This window comes from Cervus canadensis, chromosome 9 (assembly GCF_019320065.1).
Source record: "Cervus canadensis isolate Bull #8, Minnesota chromosome 9, ASM1932006v1, whole genome shotgun sequence".
Lineage (NCBI taxonomy): Eukaryota > Metazoa > Chordata > Mammalia > Artiodactyla > Cervidae > Cervus > Cervus canadensis.
In genome coordinates, this window is record NC_057394.1 from 65,073,401 (window position 1) to 65,090,718 (window position 17,318).

The 17,318-nt window shown below is 41.6% G+C and overlaps 1 protein-coding gene across 3 annotated transcripts in view; it reads left to right on the forward strand.

The window, feature by feature from the left end:
• LRCH1 (leucine rich repeats and calponin homology domain containing 1) overlaps positions 1-16,576 on the forward strand; it is a 210,725-nt gene extending 194,149 nt beyond the window's left edge. For 2 of the 3 annotated variants that reach the window (XM_043478197.1, XM_043478198.1), the window contains one exon: positions 14,280-16,576. In XM_043478197.1, the coding sequence (XP_043334132.1) occupies positions 14,280-14,390 (111 nt within the window). In that variant the 3' untranslated portion in view covers positions 14,391-16,576. The other variant, XM_043478199.1, reaches the window with a different exon arrangement.
• The last annotated feature ends 742 nt before the right edge of the window (positions 16,577-17,318 follow it).

Below are 17,318 nucleotides of genomic sequence, written 5' to 3' on the forward strand. Positions count from 1 at the left end.
CACCCTAGTTTTTCTTTGGGAGAAATTGCCCCAGGTCTCCCTATGAGGAGAGATGTCCTGGTATTTCTCTGAGAGAAGTCACTTAGGTCTCTGTCTGAGGGGAGACACCCTGGTCTTTCTCTGGGAGAAGTCGCCCAACTCATTGTCTGAGGGGAGTCACACTGGTTTTTCTCTGAGAGAAGTCACTTAGGTCTCTGTCTGAGGGGAGAAGCGTCCTGGTCTTTCTCTGGTAGAAATCACCTGGGTCTCTCTCTGAGGGAGACACCCTGGTCTTTCTCTGGGAGAAGTCGCCCGGCTGTCTGTCTGAGGGGAGATGCCCTGGTTTTTTCTCTGAAAGGAGTCACTTAGGTCTCTGATTAAACAGAGAAGCTCTGGTCTTTCCTGGGAGAAGTCATTCAAGTCTCTGACTGAGGGGAGAAGCCTTGGTCTTTCTCTGGGAAAAGTTGCTCAGGTCTCTGAGGGGAGAAGCCCTGGTCTTTCTCTGGGAGAAGTTGCTCAGGTGTCTCTAAACGGAGTCACCCTGGCTTTTTTTATGGAAGGAGTGCTTGGGTTTCTGAGGGGACCTGCCCTGGTCTTTTCTCTGGGAGAGATCCCTTAGGGCTCTGAATTAGGAGAGAAGCCCTGGTCATTCCTGGGAGAAGTCACCCAGGCGTCTCTCTGAGTGGAGACACCCTGGTTTTTCTCTGGGAGAAGTTGCTTAGGTCTCTGAGGGGAGGCTCCCTGGTCATTCCTGGGAGAAGTCACCCAACTCTCTGCCCAGGTGATATGCCCTGGTTTTTCCCTGAGAGACGTCACCCAGGTCTCTACATGAGGGGAAATGTCCTGCTTTTTTTTTCTGGAAAGAGTCCCTCAGGTCTCTGAGGGGAGACACCCTGGTCTTTCCCTGGGAGAAGTCCCTTAGGTCTCTGAGGGGAGATGCCCTAGATTTTCTCTGGGAGAAGTGGCTCAGGTCTCTGACTGAGGGGAGACAGCCTGGCCTTTCTTAGGAGAAGTTGCTGAGGCATCTGACTGAGGGGAGACAGCCTGGTCTTTCCCTGGGAGAAGTCCCTTAGGTCTCTAACTGAGGGGAGACACCCTGGTTTTTCTCTGGGAGATGTGGCTCAGGTCTCTGACTGAAGGGAGACAAGCTGGTCTTTCTTAGGAGAAGTTGCTGAGGCCTCTGACTGAGGGGAGACACCCTGGTCTTTCTCTGGGAGAAACTGCTTGTGTCTCTGACAAGCGGAAAAACCCTGGTCATTCCTGGGAGAGGTTGCCCAACTCACTGTCTGAGGGGAGATGCCCTGGTCTTTCTCTGAGAGGAGTCTCTCAGGTGTCTCTGAGTGGAGATGTCCTGTTTTTTTTTTTTTTTTAATTGAAGGAGTGCTCGGGTCTCTGACTGAGGGGAGACATCCTGGTCTTTCTCTGGGAGAAGTTGCTCAGGTCTCTGCTTGAGGGGAGAAGCCCTGGTCTTTTTCTGAGAGAAGTCACTCACATTTCTTCTGAGCAGAGAAGCCTTACTCTTTCTCTGGGTCAAGACACTCAGATCTCTGACTGAAAGGAGATGCCCTGTTCTTTTTCCGAGAGATCTCTACTGGGAGAGAACAGGTCTCTGTCATGTGTCTTTCCAAGGTGAGACTCCCTGATCTTTCTTGAGAAAAGTCACCACATTTTATGAGGGGATTGCCCTGGTCTTTTTCTGAGAGGAGTTGCCCAGGTTTCTGTCTGAGGAGGGAACCCTTGGTCCTGTTGAGAATGGACACCTTGTTCTCTGTCTCTCCAATTTAAATGAGAAACCTTGGCCTCCAACCTCTTTGTGGACCAAGGTCCTTCGTTTAACAGACTTGCTCTCTTTAGAGGAAGAAGGAACTTGGAATTAAATACACCTCGTTTTCTAGCTGCCTAGCCCTTCCTATTCATTACTAGCTCCAGGGAGGAAATAGGGAAGAGGATTAGGGCAGCAACTCCATGAACTGTACAGGGCCTCTGCCTGCCTGGGCAACGCAGAGGCCAGGGGTCCTTGCTGGACTGTGGGAGGTGGAATGTTTTCATTCCGTGTCCACAAGGCAAGTCACTTGGTGTCCGTCCTCTGCATCAACCAGATGAGTTAAAAATAAAATCCTAAAATACACTGAGAGGCTAATGATGACTGTGTTGATATGAATGGAATTATGATTGAATCTTCTTGTCAGGACCTTTCATATTTGTATTTTTTTACTTTTATATGAGGTATTATTTTTGAAAATAATTGTAAAACCTTTCCTACTTTACACCTGTTTTGAGGGTTTAGGACACTATACATATAAAACTGATCTGAAACTTTTAATTGAAACACATTTTATATATAGAAGCTACCTTTTTAGTTTGTTTTAATCTTAAAATAGGAGATAAGAGTTCCTTGGCCTCTTTGAGCCCAATGCCTCTTTTCTTCCCCAAATCAATGACTTTAGTGTCAATTTAAATCCCAACTAATAAACAGTTTTGAGGGGTGGTGAGATTGTTATTATAAGACTTATGTTTCTGTTTGCATTGATTATCTCTGAGGTTGGATAACCAGAGGTGCAGGTCCCTGATTATACACCTGATTATATTAAAATCAGTTTTTAAATTCATAATTTATTAAATAAAGCTAATCTCTAGCTTGGAAAACCAGTCATCCCTTAATAGTTAGTAGGTGTTTATCACCATTCATGTAGGAATCCTCTCCCACTGGGTGTCTCCTGAACAAAGTCTGGTCAGTGGTCTAACAGCCTTTCATATGTACATGGTTGAAAATAAATATTTTATTCCAAATGCTTAAAATTACATTTCTAGATAAATTATCATACCAATATTAGAATTACTCTCTAAGTGCATAAAATTGGTGATTAGTTCTCATATCTGGAGAAAACTCTGGAAACCTTTTCCTACTTCACTCTCTGGCAAATTATACCTTGTCAATTAAGACTTTAAATTTTCAGAATAACCATCAACATTCCTGTGCTATGATATGTTATTCAAAATACTTTGTGTTGATAAGTATACTGCCTTTAAAATTAAATATAAATAAACAGTATTGGAATTATTAAATTCTAAATTCTTAGAGTTTAGTCTGTTACACTCAGAATGCCTGTAAATTAAACCTTTTGCCAGATCCATCTACATATCTGTTTATATCTGTAGTATTTGGGGGAACCTGAGTTAATCTCTCATAGTAATTTTAGCCACATGTTACCTTGTATCAGAATCAGTTAACCTCTAGTAATGGTGATTTCTGTTCACTATAATGGAAATTAGTGTTTGCACTTGCCTCTGGGGACTCTTGAGTGTATTAACTATGTTTTTCAAACACCTTGCAATAATTACTAGTGCTGTAAATATATGGTGAAATTTGACCTCTTTAAATTTCCTTCTCTTTTAGTGTTTATTTTAATTATAAGAAAAATAAAGCATAGTCTTTAAGTCCCTCTTATTAAGACTGAAATTGGGGAAGCACAAGGGTCAGAAAACTCCCAGGTTCTCCTGGCAATTTCAGCCCTGGTTCCCGTCATAGCATCCTTGAGGGACTGATTTGATGGCTGTGAGCTGTGTGACTTGGGTGGAAGCAGAGGCGCCCATACTCCACCCATTATGATTTTTGCCTGTCAGCCAATCTTAGACCCATGCCTTTTTCTTCAGAGATTGTGATTTAATTTAAACCACCCGCCACGGACTGGCTAAAAACAGCTCTACCCACCGTAATCTAAATAAAACCCAAAATCTGTGGTGTCATGAAAATTATTTCCAGAATGAGAAGAATGATCTGTGTTGCCTATCCATGTGAGAAGTGTACTGCTAAATAAATACACTGGAAACCATAGACGATCTGAGTTCTTTAATGGAGTTGCAGGGAAGCAGACCAGACATTTTCCATAAGGTTCTGGGAAATGTATTGAAATACATTCTGGAGATACATTACTGCTTTTACCCATGGAAATACCACTTTTGTGTCAATCACATTTCAGTGTGCAAATGCCTTCTGCCTTATGTTCGTTTTGTTCAGAGTTCACTGATTAAGCACAACGTTGCAATAGAAAATTATTATTGCAATAGGAAGCTACTTCTAGATGTTTCCCCATCTGTTAATTCTTGACTCCATCACTGTCCTAGTGAAATACATTCTATTAGTAGCCTGGTGGTTCAGACAGTAAAGAATCTGCCTGCAATGCGAGAGACCTGGGTTCAATCCCTGGGTCAGGAAGATCCCCTGGAGTAGGGAATGGCAACCCACTCCAGTGTTCTTGCCTGGAGAATCCCGTGGACAAAGGAGCCTGGTGAGCTACAGTACATGGGGTGGCAAAGAGTCAGACATGACTGAGCAAGTAACACACACATGTAGCTGTTTTAATTCTTGAGAAAATAGCAGTGCTCACTCGATTCCTCCTAATGCACTGAGAAAAGATGCATGATCTGAATAGATATAACATGGTTTGTTAATTTCCTTAAATGTCTTCTGTTAATAAATTAAGATTGGGAGGTTTATAATCTTATTCAACCCATTTACACTGAGTTTGCCTCCTTACCAGGGGACATCAAGCTAACTTCAGAATATATGAGAAAGACATAGTCTTTTAGAATCATCTTTCAGTTGCTCTGTGATTTGCCTCTGCTTAGCAGTGATGCTAGAACAGAGGGCAATGTTGTTGCAAAGTATATCATAAAATATATATTATATATATATTTAAATGCTTTGCCAAATTTGGACATAAAGCTGCATTTATGAAATATATCACAAATATTTTCAAATATTTTCTTTATTAATTTGGAAACAAAACCAGAACTTTGGTTTCATACCAACATATCAGTTATAATTTTTAAGTTGAAACTGGTCAGGAATTCAGGGTATTAGAAAACCATTTTTTTCTTGAGAGCAGTAGGCATCCAGAGGTCAACTCAAGACTCAGCACCTACTTTTTGTGTTTAGTTGAGAAAGAAAGAGTTCTGCCTCCTTGCATGGTGACTGTCACGTAGACAAAACCTGAAGGTCCGTGCCCCAACCATACCTGTTTAGTGGTGAAGAAATTTACATAATGATGCTATGTAGGAATGTACTATTATTTAACTGCAGGTCTAAGAAGCTCTGCTAGACTTTTGGTTTCTGTCAGTAGCAAAAATGTGAAATTTAATGTACTTTTGGGGCACATATAGGGATATAATTAGAACTAGCAATGCCCAGCGTTTATCAATAATTCTAAAAGAAAAACAAATTAGGTGCATGCATTACCTTTCAGAGAGAATACTTTAAATTCAGTCTTCATAGACCAGGATAAAAAATGCATTAAGAGAATGGTGAAGAAAGGGATTAAGTTTTAAAGTTTATATTTTTCCCTTTAGTAAGGTGAAGACCTAAATGTGTCCCAGGTGAAAAACTTAATTTTAATGCCATTGTTGACATATGAGAACACTTGAATATTAAAACTCTTTGAATACCAGAATGACATATAAATTACAAGAACATTCTGTTCCTCACTAGCAAGACTGGAGGTAAAGAATTTCTTTGTCCTGTTTGCATAGAAGTCCTTGGGTATGCTGCTTTTCTTTTGTAATTAATAAAAAAAAAAAAATTTGGTGAAATGGTTTTTACCTACTTGAAATAAAGGGTTACTCTTGCCATTTGCTAGTAAGTAAAAATGTGTGCTTCTTTCCAGCCATTGTTCTGTGTATTTTTAATTGTATGCACTGTCTCTTTCTGTTCTGATGGCTGCCCTCGGAATAGGCTGACCTCTGCTCTCCGTATGACATCCTGCAGTTGGATTTTCGTCACATTCGAAAGACTGTTGACACTCTGCTGGCACTTGGGGAAAAACCCCCACAACCAACTTCTGCCCTCCGCTCCAGGGACCTTATAAGCTTCTGTCTTGTCCATATTCTATTTGTAGTGCTGATCTATATCACTTACCGCTGGAATGCTCTGCCTCCCTAACGCCTGCATGTGCATCCCTACGCTCTGGTCTGTCCCCTGCTCTGTGACAGGGTCCTTCCTCCCTCCGAGCCTTTGCCTTGCCAACTTCCATCCCTGTCATCTCTTCAGTAGTCTCTCAAGTTTTGAAGCTGAACGTTTATCCATCAGATTTTCCAGAAGCGCACACTTTATAGAATGCGGCTCCCATTAAATAGTTTCACTTGCTGAGAAGCAGTGAGGACTACGTGTGCCCACACCTCGCGTTTCCTTGTCCACGTAGTACCAGCAGCAGTGCTGGGCGGTGCCTCTTCTCACTCCCAGTCAGCTTTGCTGCCCTGGGTAGAGCCGAAGAAGTTTCTAGAACAGGAGCAAAGGGGATTTAGCGTATGAAAATCTTTCCACTGGGTCAGTGTTGAAGTTGAATCCTAATGCAGGATTGGGTTGTAGAGGGGCCGCCTTGCCAAGACAGAAAGCAAGCATTTGGGGTCCAATTTGGTCCATAAAAATCTTTAATAATAACCACTGTTGACCAAGTTGAAAATTACCATCTGGAAAATGATTGCTTTGCTGGCTGTCCATTTGGCTTCCTCCCTGCTTCCTGAAGCAGGAGCTGTGAAGGGCGTCAGGGAGGGTGACCCTCCACTTCCACCCTGAGAGCCCCTCTGCCCTGCTGCATGAGACTGTGCTGAAGGGTCGGTGGGGAGAAGGGGGCTCACACTGTCAGAGCGCCCCCTGGAGGATCCGCTGCACACCACTCTTTCTGTATATTTTTACTTCTTCCTTGTTTGGTCTACTCTGAGGCTCTTAGAGAGGACTTTCCAGAAGGGATTTCTATTTTTAAATAATATAATGGGTCATTTTGCTTTTTTTTTTTTTTCTACATCACATCATAACTTCAAGTCTAGAATGTGATGGATTTGACAGTATTTATTTCCAAATAAAGCCATGAGTCATGGAACATTCTTGGTCCTGGGGCTTGGGTTACTATGGTAGGAGCCAATGAGATTGCTTTTATTTTAGAAGAATGTGGTTTCTCCAGTGACTTGAAATTTCCATTTAACCGTTGATTTCCAGTGACATTAGCAAGATACTTTTATATTTAATAAATTTAAAGGATTATATGTTAATTATTATGTCTGCTTTCAGAAAAATGTTAATCAGTTTGTAATTAAAGAAAAGGACATTGTGATCTTATCTAGACCAACATATTCCTGATTTGGGGATGTCATTTTATAATACGAGAAGGCCCTGCTCCAAGGTGAAGACAGACTCCCTAGTGCTTCAATTTACATCTGGCTGCCAAATATCTTTTCTTAGGTTGGGTGGAGGGGGAGAATGGAGTTCACTTCCTCAAGATAAATTTCTAATTTACTCAGATGGAAGCAGTCTTTATAGATGGCTACTAAGAAGATAATTTTATTTTTCTGAACATTTCCATGAATCTAGGGGACTTGAGAATGTGGAAAACTCACATAGTTAGAAGAATATATTTTATAAAGGTGCTTTGTTGGTAAATCAGATCAGATTTTCCAACAGGAGACAGTCTTTACTTGGTAATATCTTGAGTTAACTGAGCCTTTCCCTCCTGATTTTGTGTTGATTGGTGAAATACAGGGTGTGTGGAAGTTATCTAATTCACGTCAGTTGTGTAATAAGTAACCTGCAGATGTGCTGAATTGCCTTTGGTGCTGTCTTGTACTCATTAACCTGTAACACAATAAAATCCCTTTGTACAATGTCTAACGAGCACCATGAGCCATAAGTTGTTAATAAACACATTTTGGGTGATAAATCCGAGTTTTTATCGGCCCATCAATACATTCATCTGTGCACCCCCAGAGTTACACTCAGCACTTACGTCCAGCTCTGCCAGTGCATTGAGACTTCCCTTCCATAGTCATAGCTGTTGGTTTTTTTCTTCTTAATTAGGATGGGGATACAGAGGAAGAAGAGAGATGACTTACTGGGTGGCCACCTGAAAGAAAATTCTGTCAATAAAAACTAACCAGCACAATCCCATGAGAGCAGATTTAATTTTCAACGCTGACTTGACATCATTCTTTGGCTGCGTTCCTATCTCACTTCTGGCCTCTGAAGTAGTTCTTTGGATGCACTTTCATTTCTTGTGTCATTAATGCATCTGTACCCTAATGTGCTGCTCCTCTGGGGATCTGTTGGATGGTATTTTTTTCATCAAACAGTCTGGTAACAAGCAAAACACAATTAATTTAGCCCTTTAGGCAAAACTTGGAATGAACTCTCTTGCCCATTACTGTTCATTTCTATTCAGAATATTATTAAACCTCCCTGTGGTTCTTCCCCCAGGTACTCACAGACCAGCTCACGTGCTAGCTTGGTGCCTGCCACTGCCATCTAACTAGGGATACTTGGTCAACCCACTTGTTATCTGAGAGGTGGTTGGGGATTTAGTTGTGATTTATATATGCATACTAAATCTTCCTTTCACGGGAAAGACTTTTTTTTTTTAGTATTTCCCTCTAATACCTGATAAAAATGATCAAGTATTTATTTACACATTCTTTTTGAAATAGAAAGATCTATTTGAAATAGAAACTTCTCTTTCTCCAGTTCTTCCAGTTGATGGCAACTTGCCACTTAGTGTCAGGATTTCCAAAATCTGTGACACTAAGTAAGTTCTATTAGTTCCTTCTACTTATGGATTTGTCCTTCCTAGGTAGCTCACTGTCCTTGGGGAGAAACACTTAAAAACAGTGCTGGTGAAAAGGGCCCCACAGAACTCAAGAACAAGACCACTGAGCAGGATTTTCATCACTGAGTAGATAAGTAAAGGCACTCACAAATAAAGGCCAATTGTTTGTGAGTAAGAAATTAAATTTAGTGTATGGTGGCTAGGGTTATGGCTCTAAATTCCATGCTGGTCTCTGTCATAAGGAGAAAGGATGTTTTACCTACAGGGTAAATGTAATGGACAGTAAATTAAAATTTTATGATTTTGAAAGTGGTTCTGGATTAGGTGAAAAATATTTTAATGGGATTTTATCTCAGGAGATTAAGCTTTTTAAAACATGTATTGAATTTGTGCAATGCTATTTCTGTTTTATGTTTGGGTTTTTGGGCCACATGGCATGTGGGATCTTAGGTCCCTCACCAGGGATCAAACTCACACTCCCTGTATTGGAAAGTGAAATATTAACCACTGGATGGACTACCAGGGAAGTCCCAGGAGGTTAGGCTTTTAAAATTTGGCTTCACATTTTGAAATTAGTTCTCAATAAATAATCAGGTATATAGAATGTTTGCTTTTTTCCTTAAGAGTATCAGGATCCAGTTCTGTGGCTTTTCTCTGGATTTTGTTTATTACGATTGTGTTCATTCATTCATTCTTCAAATATTGAATGAAGATTGTGCAGTACCCCACCTTGGCAGTAAAAAGGGTGATCATGGCTTACGTGACCTTGTCTTCAAAAAAACTTACATTCTAGACTAGGAGTTGGCAAACTTTTTCTATAAAATGCCAGTAAATATTTTAGACTCTGTGGGCTAGACCCTCTCTTTAGGACTCCCCAGCTCAGCTGCTATAGTGTGAAAGCTGCCACAGATGACTCATAACTGTGTCTCAATAAAACTTTATTTACAAAAACAGACCACAGGCTGGACTGGCTTACAGGTTTTTGGACCCTATATAGCGGACCTAGTGGACAATTAAAGAGGAATTCAATATATAAGTTTCTGTGATAGGCCAGGTACAAGATTCTGTATGTGAAACATGGACAAGGGGGACTGACCCTGATGAGAGTGTGTGGTCTTTGAAGCCTTTCTAGAGCCATAATGTTTACACTGAAGCCTTAAAGATGTGTAGGAATAGCCAGGTGAAGGGGGGTATGGTTTAGAAGGGTGAGAGAAAGGGTAGGTAAGTATAGAAAACAAATATTCTAGACAGTAGCTGGGCCGGAAAACAGAGAACCAAATGAAGATTTGACAAGAAATTCTCTCGGCCTAGAAGAGGTTGACATGATCTGTATTTCACGTCGGAGGAAGCAGCCCCTCAGAGTTCTCACGTGGCAGAGCAGGAGCTGAAGTTCTCTTACCCATGCAGACAGTTTCAAGGTTCAATCAGTTTAGTGCTAGGACTTTACATTTTAGAAAGACTGAACCACGTGAAATGTGCTGCCTGGGTAACTTCGTTTTGTCTAACGGGTGGCCTGGCAGGAGGCAGCGTGCTTCTTGGGGAGCATAAGAAACTCAAGAAAGAGGAGAGGCGGGCAGGGACAGCGATCCGCCTGCTCCCACGAGGCGTTTTCTGCGAGAACAAGACGTCTGTCCCTCACTACAAAGGAAACTAAGTGAGCTAACCAGCAGAGCTAACGCCTTTCCTGTGTTGAGGGTTCTCTCATACCCACCTGATGCTGAACTTGGTGGGACCTGCCTAGAGAGAACTCCAAGGGGCCAGGGCCGTTTCCTGTCTCCTGGACACAGACGGAACATACTCGTTTCTCAGTCAAGGACCTTGCGGGAAGCAACATGATGTCGTGGAAGGGGCCGCTGCCATAATATGAGACACAAGTTCAAATCCTACTTTACCTACTGTGTGTCTGTAGCGAAGTTAAGCTCTCTACATCTCCATTTTCTCCTCTGTAAAACAGAATATTGTTTTTATTGGGTTGGCCAAGAAGTTCGTTCAGTTCGTTCAGGTTTTTCCATACAGTGTTACAAAAAAACCCAATACCTCGCAGAGTTGTCAAAAAGAAGAAAGTAAAAAAGTGCTGTAAGTCTATACCACTGGGGCCAGACCTGTAGGAGGTACCCCAGAAGTCTTGCAGAGTTGGAGTTGAATCTTTATTTGGAGTTGAATCTTTATGGCTCACCTGCCTTTTTCAACCCTACTTGTTGTGACTCAGAAGAGGGATGGCTGAAGGGATAAGACTGAATAATTGTTTCATGATTGGAGAAACAATGCAAAGGATTTGACGAGTTTTTCAGAGGGGGTCAGAGTGTATATATGCAGAATACTACTTTATGATTCTGCTCTGTGCTTTAAAAAACAACAGCAAAGGAGCTCATGGGTATCCTAGAACAGTCTGCTACTACACTCTCAGTGGAAGCCACTCATCTCCTCTAACATGGAAATTTTAATGCATTTAAACCCAGTGTAAATGTTCACCTCTCTCTCTTTTAAGTGCATTACACAAGGTAAGGTGAAATCATTTCCCATCCAGCTGTAAATTCACAGCAGTTCCTTCCCATCCCAACTGCTATAGGGATTCTCTCCCTGTGGGATATGCAATGACAGGACTAATGTGACAGAAATGGCCTTCTGGCCACCCTTGAAGCTCCTTGGTGTTTCTCGCAGGCTCATCCTGTCAACCAGAACCTCAGGTTGTGATTCCCATCAGAGTTGTCCTCCCAGTTCTGGTGGTTTTTATAAGGTTTCTGTGATCTGATGCTTGACTTCTTAGGTACCTCCAACCCCATAATGTAATCTGAGGGTACCTCAGGGATTCTTAGGGAGTCTAAATGAAAAGAGAAAGCCAGACAGGATGCAAGGGGAACCTTTTATATCTTCTGTTTACTCCTTGTCACCTGCTGCAAGGGTGGAAGGGAAAATCTTGAACTCTGTGGGAGGACTTCGAACTCACTTGGTGTGTGACAACTCCAGTGTCCTGTTAGCAGGCGGCCAAGGCCTCATATCTTCCCATCCTGTTTCTCTGGAGCCCCAGCCCTTCCCAGGCATGACTTATAGCTTGGAAACTCAACTCTGCAGACCACTGGAGCTATCACTCACCCGTGGGACTGGGGCAGTCACTGATGGAGACGTAACAGCTCAGGACTCAGGACAGCCCCGTCAAAGCCATGTTGCACACAGAGGTTAGGCTTTGAGCAACTATTAGTTGTAGAACTCGAGAATGTTTGCTGCTAAACATAGGTGAACACTGAGGTCAAGACAAATAGGCAAAAATCTTCAAAATGCTTTGGGCAAATCCCTCGTTTTTAAACTTCTATTCATGTTCCTTCCTCAGTGCTCTATTGATTTCTTAGTGTTTTTTGCAATGCTTTGTGGAGTTTATGTGTCAATATAATCCCTTTGTAATTTGATACAGCTGATTTTTTTAGTTTGTTGTTTATCTTTTAATTGAGTGTTTGTTTTTTGATACACAGGAGCTTTACACTTTCAGGTGATCATTTTTATCTTTTGTGATTTTTATATCACATTTTCATCCCCATCTGTTTTTCAGAGAAAATATTAAATACGTATCTATATTTGATTGGAAGGAGTGTTTGGGGATTTTTTTTAACTCTTCAGCTCATCTCAAATTGATCTTGGCATCTGGTATAAAGTGAAGATTTATTTTTTCCCCAAGGAATTCCTTGCACCAGGAGCTTAACCATAATTAGTAGGCGTTTATAATTCCCTACTTGGATTCTGTGGAAACCATAAGAATGAGGAAAATACATTCCTGGTCCCTGTGGTACTAGTCTTAGCAATGAAATGAGATTCACAAGCCATGGCAAACAGGTGTTGGGAAAGGGTACACCCTGACCTCTGGCTGTGGCACCAGGAGGAATCCATTGTGGCCTAGTGCCCAGTGCATAACTCAGACAGAGCCTCCTATTCTTTCTCAAGTTGGCATTTGGCTACTAAGTTGGCGAGCAGCATAAGCTTGCCTCTACATCGAACACACCACTGGTGACAAGATAATCCTATTTGATACACACCAGCCACTGAAATACTGTTCAAATTGTGTTTTAAAGAATCAGCTGTTTTATACTGACAGATGGCCATTACTTAAGGCCTGGAGTCAGAGTTTGAGATACTCTGGAGTTTACTATAAGTTAGGGAAGTGGGAGCGATGGGGGATGCTAAGACTGCGAGATGAGAATCTACAGACTTTTCGAGGTTGTGGAACAGGTTCTTGCATGTGTCTTTTAAAGATCTTTTTAAGAGCAGAATGTCTGTCCTTGGGATAACTTATGGAGATTCCTGCATTGAGGCAACAGGAAGATCTGGTTCCTCCAGCAAGAGTCACGTGAAAGGAAGCAGTTCTGACTGGTGACCCCAGTTGGCTTCCAGTTAAACACTGTGTCCACCACCTGGGGCTTAATGCAGCTTTCAACTCTCCTTAAAAACGGTGGCCACTGAGAAAGGAAAAAAACGATAATACGCATATATTAATGCATGTATGTGAAATACAGAGACATGGTACAGATGAACCTATTAATTGCAGGGCAGGAATAGAGATGTAGATGCAGAGAAGGGACGTGTGGACACTACTTGAAAGGGAAGGGTGGGATGAATTGGGAGATTAGGATTGACATAAACACTGCCATGTGTAAAATGGCCATGAGAGTCTGCCGTATAGCACGAGGAGCTCAGCTCAGCGCCCTGTGATGACCTAGAAGGTGGGAGGGAGGGGATATATACAGACATACAGCTGATTCAGTCTGTGGTACAGCAGAAACTAACAAAACACTGTAACGCAGTTATACTCCAGTTTGGAAAAAAAAAGTGGTTACTGGACTGTGGAGAACACACCATCTTCGGGTACATGAGAGGGAGTGTTTGCTGTGGGGTCATTTCCCCGTCAAGGAGACAGTCTCTGGAAGGAGATTCCCTTGTATGGTATTAGCCCAGGGTCAAATGACAGAAGTGTAAAGTTATTTTGTCTTTGCTCTTTTGTAAACCATCAGTTTAGCATGCAGGGTGCCACACACAGGGAGTGAGTTGCCTTGAGTAGTATGTGCTGGACATTTCCCAAGAGCAAAAATACAGCGCGAGAAAGTAGCAGGACATTTGTGTCTTTGACAGTTTTATAAAAGAGTCTTAAAAGGGAGGCTATTAAAGACTATGGTTAAAATTACTTATTTATAAGGCTGTTTGCAAACTGTGAGAAAAGATGCCTCCATTCCAGAGATCATGGGAAATAAAATGAACTAACTCAGGGTTAATGGCCAGTTTAAAAAAAGATTTGTAAAGGTTTATGGTCAGTAGAACCTTGTGTGGTCTGTATAAATGAGTATTCAAGTTCCCTTAAAATGTGTGAGAGGCTGTCTGCAACTTTGCTTTATAAGAATATAAGCTAATATGTTCCTGGTGGGTGGTTTCCAACTGTATGTAGCTCAGTTATTTAGTGTCAAGGATTTTTAAAAATGTTTAGATCTTTTGCACATTTCAGGACAACTGGAAGTCTTTCTAGAACAACCCTCACTTGTAGAAAATCATTATTTTCTTTGCCAACACAGAAAAGGTCTTGCAATGGGTTGAAAGCTAGGGAGAGAGCACAGTCCGAGGTGATCAAATAGGCAGACAACAGAGCTCGACTTAACTCCTATCAGTGGTGTCTCGAGGTTTTATCATTAGATTCCAGTCATCTAAAAATCAATGCTTTGTTCTTCTTCCTTTTAGGAAAAGCTGTGTCTACCCCATCACATCCTTGAAGAGAAAGGCCTGGTCAAAGTGGGCATTACTGTTCAAGCGTTGCTAGATGTAACTGTAACGAAGGTTCTTTTCACATGAGACCAACTCCTCTCCTTTGCGTCGGCTCAGACGCTTTTCTGGTCAGAGACCCTGGACTCTGCTCTCAGCACCTGTCCCCTCCACCCTCCCACTCCCTGCTCCTCTTGACGGAAGGACATAAGAGAAGATTTCCTACCTTTCGTGACTGACTCCGACATTAAGGTGAGACAGGTAATTACCTAAAACCCATGAGGGAGCTGGTTGTGAAGAGCGGAGCAGCACATCAATGCCTTCTACAGCCTCCTTCATCCCTTCCACGCTCACCCACTGCCATTACCAAGACACCAAGCCCAGCCCTTCTGCAGCAAAGATGCATTTGTTTTTATTAAAACCAAACACATTGTGTATTTCGTGGGGGAGGGGGGTGGAGGGAATGGAACTCAATCAGGTTTTTCGCCACCAAATTTTTCAAGAAGTTTCTTGAGACCATTGCCTTTAAAAAAAAAACAAAACTATTTTCGACATACAAAATATTTATATAAATATTATTTATTAGTGAGTTGTTATTCATCCTTTGGATGCAAATTGTAAACTAGGAAACTATTTTATTACTGCTTTTTTGTGGTTAAACACTTTATTTTAATATTATAAATATTGAGTTATTTTCTATCCTCTTTGGTGTGCAAGTAGTTCTAGGTCTCCATAGTTATGTTTTCTGATGTATATGACTCAAAAAAAAAATTTAAGCAAAAAAAAAAAACAGGTGCTTCTGTGACAAGAACTGTTTTCTGGGGAGGCATTATTTACAGTTTGGTTTATGGAACATTGGTCTTATTTATATTTCTGCATTCCATCCAGCTTCCTACATTCCAGCAGCCCTGTTGTCCCCTGATATAATGAACTGACTGAAATCAAGAGAGCACCCCAAAGTTATTTGTAAATAGCTGTGATGGAAAAAAAGACATATTAAACTTGAATATAAAAATGTGAACAATTCTTTTTTTGGGTTCATACTTATTTTGCTATGCACAAAACATTCACGTTTTAACGCAAAGAAGTAACAAGTGTTGGCCTCATGTGTCTTGTCGTGTGATTTTGCACTGGAACCTGGGTAAAAGTCTAGCACCAAAAGGTAGGTAATAAGAAAGTGGTGTAGGAGAGTGGAGAGGAGAAAAAGATGATTCTGTAACCAAAAAGTTTTTTAAGGGCAGCTTTGTGGAAGAGTGATCAAGAAGTAACTTAAGATACAGAGGACCTAGGTCAGGAAACCAGCACTTTCTACAGCTGCCCATTTTAAAAGAGGCAACAATTCTGAGATGTAGACGTGCTTGTTTTATTGCAGCTTAGCTGGTGGCTTTCAAAGTAGCTCATGAAACACTGTAAGACTCACAAGGTCTGGTGTGAAACCACAGAAGTGAGTCAGTGAATTGGTGGGGCAGGTGGATGCAACACCAAGGTGGGCGCAGGAGAAGGTGAAGTAAGTAGTATTTGTGAGCCTCAAGGGCCCGGGAGGGAGCAAGTTCACAGAAAACAATGAGGTGAGAAAACCCAGCAGAGGAGAGGGATCCGTGTTGGTCTGAGGGAGACACGTAAGACTTCACAGACACACAACCTATTTCAGGCAATTACATGCATGTGCACCCACCCTGCAGGTACAGATTTCCCAGGAATTCGTCTTTCAAAGCCTTGTGAATGCTGACTGCACCTTTGCCTCTGTGAAAAGCCATTGTTGAGTTTTTTAGCAGCAGCAGTCACAAGTTGTAAGAAAAGACAGATGTGAACACAAAAGAGACCAGGAGGACAGTATGCGTTGAACACAGACACATCAGCCGATGCCAGGGCTGCCCTCCCGTCTGGGCAAGGGGGAGGGGGCGCTGAAAACAGTCGTTTGGATTGGCAGCTAGCAGTTACTTCCTATCAAATGTACTGTGCACTTTAACCTAATTTAAAATATATTTTAATGTTTTCCTGTACTGCACAAATACCTGTTTTGTCAAATAGCATAACAATGTAAAAAAAAAAAAAAAAAAGAAACGAAAACACTTTGAACAAAGAGCGTATTCAATGTAAGCCACAGTCAAAGGTTGATGATAGAAATAGGAATTCAGATGACTGCACCTTGATGGGCATTGAGAATGCAGGGTCCTGAAGTATTTTTTTTACATGTATATATGGCAATATGAAACTCTGTAATCCTTGTTTTGAAAGATTTTTTTTCATAATTAAAATATTTCTTTTGATACTAATTTTCAGTATTTTCTTGCAGTTGGCTGTATAATATGAATGGCTTCAATATTTTGTAAAATGCTTTTTTTTTTTTCCTCTTCAAAATGGAATCCTTTGTGTGGCTAAGATGTCTTCAAGATCTTTGTCCATTGCTTATATGTGCAATAAGATGTGCATGGCCGGCTGACAGTGCCCTAAGTGGACAGAATATGCACAGTGCAAATATCCTTCCTTTTATGATTTAACAGCCATTAAAACTTTGAATTTGTACAAACCATCTTCTGATTGACTTACCCATCAGATGCAGAAAAGAAATCCAGAGTGTCACTGATGAAACAGATGGTAGCAATCATCTAGTGTATATATTAATGTTTTTGTGTTATGTATTGTGAAATATAAATATAATATGCATCTATAGGATAGGACAGTCTTTATCCAAACTAAGATCTCCCCTGGAACCCACAGAACATACAGCAATTAAGAGCAGAGTTGCTGTGGTTGGGAGGGGCAGGTGAGGGAGGGCAGCTGGGGTCCATGTGTATCAGACCTCTCCACTTCCCCTTGGGTGGTGGCCCCAGAAGTGTCCTTGAGGAAGTCTGAAGGTTCTGTGGTGCTTGCTGTGAAACCCTGGGGTCTGGTCCTCCCTCCCAACTGTCTACTGAGGAATCGACCCTCAGGGAGTGCAGTGGCTTCCCATGAGTCCAGGTCGGTGTTACCATTTTCCCCACACATCCAGCCTACCTCTGGGAGAAGAGCAGCTGT